This window comes from Denticeps clupeoides, chromosome 19 (genome assembly GCF_900700375.1).
Source record: "Denticeps clupeoides chromosome 19, fDenClu1.1, whole genome shotgun sequence".
Classification (NCBI taxonomy): domain Eukaryota; kingdom Metazoa; phylum Chordata; class Actinopteri; order Clupeiformes; family Denticipitidae; genus Denticeps; species Denticeps clupeoides.
In genome coordinates this window covers 3,621,623-3,633,784 of record NC_041725.1, presented here as the reverse complement: position 1 = coordinate 3,633,784, position 12,162 = coordinate 3,621,623, and the positions used below count along the sequence as shown (strand labels likewise).

Genomic DNA, 12,162 nt, shown 5'->3' with positions numbered 1-12,162 from the left:
TCTCATTCTTTCTACTTCATACTTCAATTCATATTTGCAGTTTTTGTAAAGTTGAATGTCTATGTTTTGCTTAGACATTCTCTCTGTCTCCATGTCCTGTTGGCCCTGCTGAGAACCGTGCTGCCCGAGCCCATCCCGGGCCACTGGACCAGCCCACCTCAGCATAACACAATTCATCCCGTTTGTCCACTGGTTTATTTTAAGAAACTTTCCCCTAACCTGGTTAGCAGCCAGTCGGGAGGCATGAGGCTTGCTGTAATTTAATTTCACTTACACCATTCTCATCTATTAATGGACAATTCAATTAAGTGTCAAACATAAGAGAAAAAGCATGAGCGTACGTCACGCACCGAATCAGAGAGAGTGTGGCGAGTCTGTGATGAACGGAGTCGTTTATTTCAACTCGAGCTGGAAGGGAACAACAGCACAGGAAGTCTGCACTAAATCAAAGGCCAAGAAATAAGGGCTGATCTGGAGCTCAGGAAGGATCTACACGCGTGTTGAAAAGTGAGGTTGATAAATGTCTAATATCATTAATACCATTCTATTTCACATTTTTATACAAAATGGTGTTCAGTATAATACACCAACACTTCATCACCATATATTACTCTAAAAGTATTCAATGGAAATCTCATTTATTGTGAACACATCACAATAATGAAATATTATTTTCTTGTATTAAATAATATGTGACATTAGCAATAAAATGACTTAGATGTTTAAAATGTTGTACAGTATATATAGCTTATAACAACAATCACAGTACAGTTACATATACACACACTTAAATATTTTAATATATTAGCTATAGGTTAAGTGCACTTTTGTTTGGAGGATATTTTCTTGATTTTTTATTTTTAAGTATAAATACCACACAAAATAGTAAATTGCTAATTATAAAAACTAAACGCCAAATTATCTTTTAAGTCCAATCAACTTAAGTTCTTTATTTGATCTTTCCACAGAAAAGACACTCACAAGTCAAGCTATATCTGCACATGATTATGATCATCATATATGAGCAGGACGTGATCTAATCCTACACCTTTTTCATTCCAGCAAGTTTAAATGTTTGATTTAACAGTATTGATTTAAAATATTGATTTAACAGTATGTTGTAATTATCATGGATTTTTTGTATGTATGTTTGCGATTGTGGGGATTATAATCGATCACATCATGTTTTCTCAGTGTTTCATGTGAAACCTCAAGTGCCTTTCCATGCCTGTATTGTGATACGTAGTCTGATACGATATGAGCCAACACTACTACTGAAGACAGAGAAAGCAGGTCTTCAATGTTCTTCTGGGCTGCTTGGCTTCCAGGTTGTCCTTCATGGTATGCAGTGTTTAACCGTGGCTGGAATCTGAAAAGAGAATGCCACGGTATACGTGAAGTTTAAACCACATGCAGTGGCAGGTCAGCGCAGGATGTGGGTGAATTTTCAGGAAACAGGAGACACGCTTGCATTCTTAAACCAAGAAGTTGTGGCGATTGCTGTCATTCCCGATAGATCTCATTACGTGCAATTTGGACGCAGGACAAACCCAACCCAACCCGCTCTGTCTCTCTCCCATGAGTGAGACTCACACACGCACTGACCACGCCTTGTCTTGTAGTGAAGTGCCCCAGCACCCCAGAGGGCATCACCAGACCCTTCTGGGAAAGCGGGTGGGGACGCCTCAACATGACTGCTGTTTGCACCCTCGTCACCAAACCTGCCCACTGTCACTGGCGGCTGGTAATTAAAGTGCAGATTGTGTCAAGATACAGGGACAACATGCAGACATGCAGACACACACACACACAATCGTATCACGGGGGTGGGGAGGCTAAACTTCTCAATAGCAAGTATTCCAAAAACACCAACTCTGTACATTTCTCTCGTACTTCTCTCACAACTGGACCATGATTGCGTGGTTGGTGCGTGAGCTCCAGCTTCAACGTAAACACAGGACATCCTCATTCAGGGAGCAGCTTCCTGTACAGGGCCTTGACCCACCCTGGCATCCATCACGTACAACGCTGACCCCTGAAGAGGGTCACCGCCACCCTGGTCACCACGAAAAGACAGAAACAAACACAGGACAGAATAAGTCACAGGACACTGATGTCCGGCACTGGAAATAAACACAGATTTTTCATTCTTTTCCACCTCCCCCAGACACTTCAGCACTCAGTACCTTTACGAATGTGTAGTTTGTACAGTACCAAAAGTTGGTACTGCAATAGTTACACAGTAACTAAAGTGTTTAAACATGTGACTGATTCTGCATTCAAGACAATGCAGACTCAGTTATGGCCTGATGGAGTTGTGGGCAGCCATGACAGGGGAGCAGTGTGTGGGGACGGTACCTCGCTCAGTGGCACTTCAGTGGCATCTTGGCAGTTCAGGATTCGAACCCGCTACCTTGAGATTATGGGCACGCCTCCTTACCCGCCAGACCCCCACTGCCCTCGCTAATGTCTTCTGGGAACGTCCAGTGGAACGAAACTGGGCTTGATTGGTAAGAGACAAGTGTAATGTTGTTTTTATGTGCCTTCTTATATAAATAAAATAAAAACAAATACAATTTGAATTTCTTGACAAGCCCTTTTGTATAAAGTATTAACATCGCCACCTCGTGGCAATTATGCGCGTCTGTAAATCCCGGTCAAAATTACAATGTCGCAATGTAGCGTCCTGACATTTAATAACTTTAATTTAAAGTGTTTAAGGACGATAGCGGTTAATATGGGAGAGTTACACGGCCATTATTTTTATTATTATCATTATAGGAGCGCAAGGGGTGTTTGTTTCATAAAGTGTCTATTAAACGTGTTGTCTGTCTGCAATTGTCTTAAGGATTGAGATAAAAATCCACGAGGTACGGCGCGACATGGGCCGAACGGATGCTTAATGATCGAAAAACGTTCAGCCAGTATAACACTGGCAGCAAGTGTCGATGATTTTGTTCACAGACATTCTCGACAACAATCCACGGAAAGTTCTGTTTAAAATTACATATTATTAGAGAAATTACGCAACGCAAACATTTCACCACAGATATGGAAATAAAACAGACCATAAATGTAAATGTACATATGAATATATATATAACCTATAACATAACAAGCAATAAATCGCTGCATCCGCCCTACTCACCGCCATCTTTGGACGGACGACAAGCTCCGCCCCTCCGGATACAGGGATGCGATTGGAGAAAAGGCGACCAATGAATCCTTTTTCTGGACCCGTGAGGGCGGGGTGGGGGTGTCATTATATTTTTGTGTAAATTAAAAAATAACACTAATCATAAAACTGGGCGTTTTGTGTGTAGCAAGCAGCTATTTGTATTTTTTTTTATATAATTGTAGATCTGTCTGCTACCTGTGATTGAAACACTTTCCTTTTTCTTTCTTTCTTTCTTTTTCTTTCTTTCACTGCTTTCAGCCAGAAGTGACCAATTGCCGAAATTAATCTGAGATGAAAAATAAATTGAAACTGACTAGGTGCTTTATGTACTTGGTGTGCAGTGTTTAACAACTCCAGCAGCGCCTGCACTAAAATGATTGTCCTCTGTGTAAAGATGAATGACAAAGATACCCAGGATGAGGTATAAGTGCAATTTATTGAAAACATTAAAAGCTGGAAGTCATGGAAAAAAACTTTAATTCCCCCAAAAGGGAAAGAAATCAGTCAGTTGTCATGCCAACAGACCAATGACATTTACAAAAATGATTCAAATGAATATATATAAAGCTATAAACACTTCAAAAACTAAATACACAAATGACCCTTTTTGTATATTCATTCCTGAGATTTATCATGATGTAGTGGACATTATTATTCATTATTACAAATTGTGGGCATATCGCCTTTATGCTGGTAAAAATTACAGAGAGGCTCTGATCCAGAGTCTTCTTGAAATAGCCTGTTCAAGGCTTGTGAAAATGAAGACGAAAGTTTACCTCAAGCTACGCCTCGTGTGAGTGCCATCAGCTGACATCTTACAGGCGCACTGCGCCTTGAAATGGCTCAGAAGAACTGAATTTCTGCTTTTAAATTTTGAGTGCAAGTCAATACCTTTCATAACAATCCTGTTTGTAATATTTAATATTTGAAAATTCATAAAAACCATTGTGTTATTCGTGTTTATAAAAATTGACCTGCAATGATCTGGTGTTACAATACTGAAACTACAGTACCAAAACATTCCTTTTTAAAATGAAATAAAAACAGCATTATTAAACAATTGAAGGCCAGTGTTTAACCAGATTTCACTATTAGAAATTAGAATTAGAAAATTCACAGTTTTCTAATGAGAGGAGGTCCGTGAATGCGCAGCTGTCTGATGCCGTATGACAGGCCAGTGCGGCCTAGCACCTCATTTTGTCCTGGTCTGTATCGTGTGTTAGCCGTGTGCTGTAGGGAGAGTCCCAGTCTCTCTCAAATACAGAGCGCAGCTGCTCCTGGACTGTGGGACCTGGGGACTGTGACTGGGTCTGATTCACCACCAGTGCAGATCCCGCAGTGTTCACAAAGTAGTCCCCAGACCAGTTTGACGTGCCTGGTTGAAAAAAAAAAAAATGTTGCCCAGTTCCATGACACAAAACTTTTATCCCCAAAAAATAACTATGATATCAGCATTTTTTTTACATGCCGGCATCATAAAATTATACCTGACTTACCAATATAAGCCACTTTATCAGTGACCATGTACTTGTTGTGATTGACTCTGGCAAAGGGAATCAACTTCTGCTCTGGTGTCGAAGGGACAGTGAAGATTTTCTGTCAAAGACAAAAATCATATCAGCGATATTGTGATACAGTACTATTATTATAATTACAACATTACTATACATGGTATTACATTGTGTAATATGCTACTCATTTTGCATGCACGTTATATGAAATGTTACATGGACTTTAAAAAATTATGTAAAAAAGGGCAGTCAGTCAGTTACTAAATGCTACTAGTTTGCTACTAGTTTTGTTCCTTTGCATTTGCTCTTCAGACAGCAATGACAAACAATGCAGAAATCTTGAACATGCAACAGCGGTTGAGAAAAAATGCATTCTTATCCAAAAGTAAATAGATCTATTGTCCGCAGCCTTGGACAACCTGCAGGTTAACACAGCCGATCCTGTACCACCTGAGATGTAGGACACTCACCACCTGGATTTCCAGCTGCTTACTAAGACTGTTCACAGCAGCCAGGGAGCGCAGGAAGGGGAACATGATGGGCTTGGTACTGTTCCAGCAGCTGATCAGCAGATGGACCCGCACCCTTCGCTCGTACGCCGCCCGCCGCAGCTCAGTGTCTATTTCAGACCAGTACCTGTGGGCACCATTTACATTTAGAGCATTTGTCAGACGCCCTTATCCAGAGCGACTTACAATCAATAGTTACAGGTACAGTCCCCCTGGAGACTGTCCCCTTGCTCAGGGACACAATGGTGGATCTTTGTAGGCGAGTGTGTTACCCACTAAGCTACTTACACCTAGGTCAGAAGTTACTATTATGGACTGGAGCAACACGGTGACAACCAGGGGGAGAGAAGGCAGCCTTGGTAATGTAACTATGGTAGCCATCAGAAAACTCATCAAGACATTCTGCAATCAACACTGCACCTTGTGACTTGTCCCCAATTTGCTGACTATTTCAACACAGGTGAACAAGTAAAAATCTGGGATATTGACCTGTGATTAACAACAGTTTCTGTAAAATTACCAACGAGACAACCCTGGTGAAGCCATGGTGAACGTTATGGTGCATGCAACAATGTGGAGAATGATCAGAAAGTGGTGGTGGATCTGCCTCTATGGAAGGGACGCACAGACTTGTACAGGATAGATGATGGCACCATAACTGCCATTAGGGATTGGGATGAAGTATATAGACCTATTGTTAGATCCCTCACTGGTGCAGCGGGTCCTGGGTTCCTCCATCTCAAAAGCAGCAGGACCCAACAGTCAGGCATGCATACAAGCACGTTGGAGTCATAAATACAACCAAGTTGCTGCAATGACATTTCAAAAAATTACTGCTTCAGTTTGTCAGTTTAAATTTCGAATTAAGCACTCTGTAGGTGGATCATTTTGTTGCCCCTTCCAATCAAACGATGTGGCATCCTTTTGTTCCCAACATGTTACCCATTCCCTATCAGTATGAATTTGTTTTCCCAATTTTTGTAAGTTTTCCTTTTGAGCAGTGTATATTATTCTATATCATGCAGATTTATGCAAAATCATGCACAATAATATAGCATTGTTTTATTTAACTTCCAATTTAACTTAACTTCCAGTAACACAAACTCTTGTGCACTGCAACACAATAAATGCTGTACTCCACACAACTGATCACATGGTTACGTAAACTGCGGCAAAAATATCTGTAATTCATAAACATGGGTCTGATTTTCCATTTTCAGGGATTACCGTTTCTGCCGAGAAAACTCCATAGTGGGCAGGTAGTTCATCACCGCGATGTAAACAAACTGCTCCGCGTCTCCAATCACGCTGAGGATAGCCTGCAGGTCAGGGGTCCTGCCCTCAGCACAGAGAGAAGGGGGGGAGCTCTGAAGGAGGAAAAAAATGTAACAAACATTGCTCATGATGACACAAAATACAATTACACCTCACACATTCATTACGGTCACAGTCGGACTACTTAGAAGCAAATATTATAAAAACCAAAAGCAGACACTCCAGACATTACTGGCCGATGTGTTAGAATCATAACTCCACACGAGGGCAAAGGTGCTACTAGAAAAACAAGAGCTGAGGAACCCTCCTCATACCGAGAGATAGACAGCGGAGGCTGTTGCATTGAGCTGCATGTCCATGGGCGTGTCTTTGTTGTAGGAGGTGGCGAAACTACTGGGCCATGGAGACGGAATGGTCTGGCCACTCTCTCCCAAGTACCAGTATGCCTCAAATATCTTCTCCAGGTCTTGTGCCAGGCAGCTGCAGTCATAAACCACGGCCCCCAACTCTTTCACCTGCGCACAGAAGCACAACCCCTGCTACAGACCCAAAAAGTTCTGGAAAACACTGTAAGGTCATAGCATGATCCCCTGTCTGCAGCAGCAGCGTCCCACCTGAGTGAGGGACCTCCAGTCCATGTTAGCACTGCCAATGTAAATGTGCTTCTTGTCCACAACCCAGAATTTGGTGTGAAGAACCCCCGTTGTCAGTTTTTTCATGTTCACCATCCGTACATCCGCACCTGCAAACCGGTACCATACAAATACCACTATATATAAATAAGAACATTTTATCTCATCATAGCACTAGATGTATTCTCTGCACACACACATTACATATTTTGTACACTAACATTTACTTCTGCTTCTTTGTGTTTATTTTAACGGACGTAGGGTGCAGGAGTTAAAAGAAGTCTTCACCTGAGCTTTTCAAGAGGTCGAGGTCGTTTTGAGGCTGGGATTGAGATGGGGTGTTGACAGCAATCCGAACTGCTATCTTGCCAGACAGCTTCTGTAATTCCTGCAGGATTGTCTCCCCCTTTAAAATGGTTAGGGTTAGTTAATGTTCACCTGAAATACAGATAGACGTACGAAATCATAAGTAGCATAACATCATACACCAGGAAGGTAGCAGTGCTCCTTGGCACAGATTCTCCAGTCTCTGGATGGACAACATTCTTCCAAAAGGTATTCCCACATTTGGTGTTTTGTTGGTAAAGGTTCATATTCTTGCATATTCTGAAATAGTCACCCTGGGACAGCAGTCATTACATCCCATAAATTAGATTAACGTTGCATGGACACAAACAGCGTCAGCAAAATGACCTTTCAAATGAGTTTCTCAACTCAGTCTTTCATTTGAGTGCAAAAAAAAAAAAAATGCTTCGTATGAACACAACAAGCTGATGAACAATGCTTCCTCATTCAGTGAAGGGGAAATTTCAACATGCAGACCATGTGGTGCCACGAGGAAGCACAAGCACATTCGAAGACCCAGATTAAGAAATGCTCACGTGACCTTCCGGGAATTAAACTGACACAACCTGGCCCTGCAGATACATGAGCAACACCAGGACGTTCCTAGCTTTTGGTTACCAGTTGTTATATTGCATCACTCAGTACGCGCATAAAGGTGCTACGTTTGTTTAACACGCTGATGCACTCTCACCTGAATGGCGGTCGGATCTTGAGTTTTTGTGTCTTTATTTGTCAGTGTCCAGTAGAAGGAGGCGATGTCGAGAGTACTGCCAGCCTCCTTGATGAGGTTCAGCCATGCATGGTAGATGGAAGGGAGAGTGTTGTTAAACTCCATGCCATCGGGAATGCTTTCCACTAAAACAATGCTGAAGAAAAAAAAAAAAAAAAAAAAAAAAAAAAAAAAAGACATCTGCTCAAAACGTTATTTCATCTGTAAGAAAGTTTTGTAGAATTCCAACTACAGTAGCCAATAGAATCACATTCTTAGCAAAAAAAAAAACTTTTCAGTTTGAGCTCAGCCGTTGTCTTACTTGCACGGGTCAGAACACGAGCTGGGCAGGCCTATCCGAATGGCTGGCATGTCTGTGGATGTGGTGCTGGTGAAGACAGGCAGCAGCAGGGTTTGGAGGAAGAGGAGCATCAGCAGTAAAGTTGAGAGGCAGGTGAAGAGCAGCACAAATCTGTAATACTGCACACAGACGCATACATATGCGATTCATTTATTTAGCACAAAAACGGGAATTTCAGATTGTCCGTTTGGGAATGTTCCAACACTGAAAACTATTTAAACACAGGAAGTAGCAGAAGGGGCCAGATAACTTTGTAATTCATAAAAACTTTCAGTCTGCGTCCACTTTTTATGGGACATCACTGTGTACATTCAAATTTCATTTACACAACAATCAAGGTGTCAAGTGGTAGCCTAGTGCTGCCAAGGCAAGGTTCCTTCCACACACTCTTCGTTGTGTGCAACATGTGGTACGGTTCTTTCACTCTGACCAAAAAAAAAACAATCTATTTCATAAAACAAACAACAATGATGTTGAGTTATATGTCATATAAGAAGACCTTGCGATGGAGCGTCTACCAAGAGACAACCCTACATGCAAATAATAAGCTTATATGGTGTGATCCTGTGATGAATGTACCACCCTTTATTATATAAAAAGAGAGGAAGCGGAAGAGACGGCAGAGCTTTTGGAGGCATGGTCGTCTCTGATCGCTCTCCTTGCAAGTAAAAAGAACTGCTTCGTGTCATATCTCTCTATTTTATAAGTGTTGGATAAGACGGATAACTCTAACAGTAATATATAGTAAGTAATGAATAACCTTTTTAAAGTGGGCATCTCTTCTGGTTGACTCTGCATCAGACAGCTGTAAGAAGAATCTTTTATCACCAACAGACCACATATCAAATATCTAAAAATGTGCAATAATGGCAGAAGTGAGCTTACCTTCTGGTATGTGACATCAGAGTTCAATTTTGCAGACATTGTTCAAGCACACTTAACTCTTCAAGCACACTTAACACTTTTAAAAAAAAAAAAAAAAAAAAAAAAAAAAAAAAGAAATATATATATAATCAAAAAAGCAAATCGGGAAGGAAAATGCACACACACACACACACACACACACACACACACACACACACACACACACACACACACACACACACACACACACACACACACACACACACACACACACACACACACACACACACACACAGTTGCTGCTATTGTGCTGCTATTGTCTTGCCTGGGATTTCTATAGGTACGAGCCTCCATCCATTCATAATGGAGAATGTACTGGGTGTCGGCACGAGTCAAAGTGAAGTGATTGTCATTGTCATACACAGCAAGCCGAGCACACGGTGACTCAACGTGTGATGCAAAATGTGTCCTCTGCATTTAACCATCACCCCTGAGTGAGCAGTGGGCAGCTATGACAGGCGCCCGGGGAGCAGTGTGTGGGGACGGTGCTTTGCTCAGTGGCACCTTGGCAGTTCAGGATTCGAACCGGCAACCTTCTGATTATGGGGTCAATTCCTTAACCGCTAGACCACCACTGCCCCAAGTATTGCGTGCTGGTCTATCTCTCGTCAGTTCAACTCCAAAACAGAAGCGGATCATGTGGGACAGAACGGTGTCATGTGACGCCGGTCAACACTCGTTTTCTGGTTAAATCGTGCTTTTGCTTACTACATTTGGAGTCTTAACAAACACTGTGAAGCGATTTATAACAATGTAATTTTGTACAGCCCCAAAACCACAAGCAGCAAGTCTCAGTGGGCTTTACAGGCACCACAGACGACACCTCCTCTCTGGACACAGGGTACGACTCCCTAGAAACCTCACATGGAGAAAACCATGACAGAAACCTTAGTGCAGTAGTTTTAGATCACAAGAGCCTGCTTCAGGTTACTGCAAATGTTCAGAAATTCAATTATACAACGACTATTTTCCTGTGTAATTAGAACGCTTCCCACGCTACGTCTTAAACGGCATTACAGTAATAAAACCAGACTAACACACGAATAATTACTGACGTTAAACACGCTGTAAATAATTCCTTATTTCAGCAAAAACAGGTTTTTGACTAAAACTACAACTCAAAAGCGGACTTTTTTTATGATTACGTGAGTGCAACTGAAAAAAATGACCCGTTATGTTGATCGTGAACTGGGACCATTAATATCGTGCAGGTCCACGCACAGCACGCAAAAACACGCAAAGGGTGACGGGAGACACGTTCGAACGCGCCGACCGCTGAGCTACAGTCAGTGTGCAGAGACTCACCGGCCCGGCCCCACGGGAGGAACACGCAGCACACTTCCTCTTCTCACGCGACGCCGCGGTTATACGCGGCGGGCCGCGGCGTTCCGGGTCACGTGGCCGCGCCGCGGTGACGTCACCGGGGGGCCGAGATCAGCGTCGCACTATCACGTGCACAGGTAGAGGGGCTTTATTTATTCACGACTTCATCAGTCAATTAAAGAAACGAAGAACCTGGTGGCTTTTATAGAGCGAAAGTGCACAGTTTCAGAGTCTGAATCAAAACAAGAACTTGAAGTTGAGTTTTATTGTCATTTCAGCTACATACATGTTAGACCGTACATGGTGTAACATTTAAACCACGTAACATACTGACATAAAGTGACTGTGTGTGACACCAACAAACTACATAAAGTACAAACAAGGGACATTGCAAGAATAACATTTTACAAAAAGTCATGTAGACAACAATTAGGCAGAGAGCGCTAAACTAGTGAAATGGAACAAAACGAGACGTTTTGTGCTCTTGTTGCAGCAAGCAGTGAAGCAATGCTTGCAGGGGCAGTGGTGGCCTAGCAGGGGCAGTGGTGGCCCAGAGGGGCAGTGGTGGCCCAGCGGGGCAGAGGTGGCCCAGCAGGGCAGTGGTGGCCCAGCGGGGGCAGTGGTGGCCCAGCGGGGGCAGTGGTGGCCTAGCGGGGCAGTGGTGGCCCAGCGGGGCAGAGGTGGCCCAGCGGGGCAGAGGTGGCCCAGCGGGGGCAGTGGTGGCCTAGCGGGGCAGAGGTGGCCCAGCGGGGGCAGTGGTGGCCCAGCGGGGGCAGTGGTGGCCTAGCGGTTAAGGAAGTGGCCCTCGTAATCAGAAGGTTGCCGGTTCTAATCCCGATCCGCCAGTGAGGTGCCACCCAGTGCAAAGCACCGTCGCCACACACTGCTCCCCAGGGTGCCTGTCATGGCTGCCCACTGTTCACCAAGGGTGATGGTTAAAAGCAGAGGACACATTTCGTTGTGTCACCATGTATGACAATGACACTTCACTTTCACTTTCAAGCAGCAGCCATGATGGCGTGAGGTGTGGGGGGCAGAGCTGCTGATGAGTGGATATTACGAGTAGTGACATTATTAAAGAATTATGAACATTATCAACAATATTTCAGACTCTGTATGATAGGTGGCATGAGAGAGCAGAATAATGTGGAGTCCGGAATAAATCTGACTTGAGTTCACCAAAGGGGACGATTTGGGCTGAAAGTTGTTTTTGTTGCTTTTTTATTGTGGTGTCTCTTTTATAAGTTACTTTTTAGAATCATTTGGCCCCTGATGGAACTCCAGAAAGAAGAGAGCTTCTCCTGTTTCTTTTTTTGACTGCATTTGCTGCTCGTACTTTCAGTTTCGGTTTAAGTACGTCGTCATTACAAAATCAGGAGGAACTTTCACCAGGAG

The 12,162-nt window shown here is 43.0% G+C and overlaps 1 protein-coding gene and 1 long non-coding RNA gene across 3 annotated transcripts; both read right to left on the bottom strand.

Annotated features, from left to right (window-relative positions):
• Window positions 1–621: 621 nt before the first annotated feature.
• Window positions 622–3,185, bottom strand: LOC114769668 (uncharacterized). Its single transcript, XR_003743240.1, has 4 exons — window positions 3,149–3,185; window positions 2,359–2,502; window positions 1,894–2,056; window positions 622–1,369 (listed from the first exon to the last, which is right to left on the bottom strand). It is a non-coding gene; the product is annotated as an uncharacterized LOC114769668 (long non-coding RNA).
• A 410-nt stretch (window positions 3,186–3,595) lies between these two features.
• pld3 (phospholipase D family member 3) lies at window positions 3,596–10,841 on the bottom strand. 2 transcript variants are annotated; one of them, XM_028962876.1, is made up of 12 exons: window positions 10,750–10,841; window positions 9,406–9,463; window positions 9,281–9,325; window positions 8,482–8,639; window positions 8,142–8,316; window positions 7,394–7,511; window positions 7,088–7,215; window positions 6,788–6,988; window positions 6,426–6,565; window positions 5,160–5,325; window positions 4,675–4,774; window positions 3,596–4,553 (listed from the first exon to the last, which is right to left on the bottom strand). In XM_028962876.1, exons 2-12 carry the CDS (start codon window positions 9,442–9,444, stop codon window positions 4,363–4,365), a joined length of 1,461 nt encoding a protein of 486 aa, XP_028818709.1. In that variant the 5' UTR covers window positions 9,445–9,463; window positions 10,750–10,841; the 3' UTR covers window positions 3,596–4,362. The 2 variants fall into 2 exon arrangements, with proteins under 2 accessions (XP_028818709.1, XP_028818708.1); XM_028962875.1 differs by having other exon boundaries at window positions 9,406–9,481; window positions 10,750–10,820.
• Window positions 10,842–12,162: the final 1,321 nt, after the last annotated feature.

Coding starts and splice junctions, on each gene's coding strand:
- pld3 (XM_028962876.1), bottom strand. CDS start 9,444: ATGTCTGCAAAATTGAACTCTGATGTCACATACCAGAAG. Junction 8,640..9,280: donor GAGATGCCCACTTTAAAAAG/GTTATTCATTAC, acceptor GTCTGTGTGCAG/TATTACAGATTTGTGCTGCT. Junction 7,216..7,393: donor CGACCTCTTGAAAAGCTCAG/GTGAAGACTTCT, acceptor ACCGGTTTGCAG/GTGCGGATGTACGGATGGTG.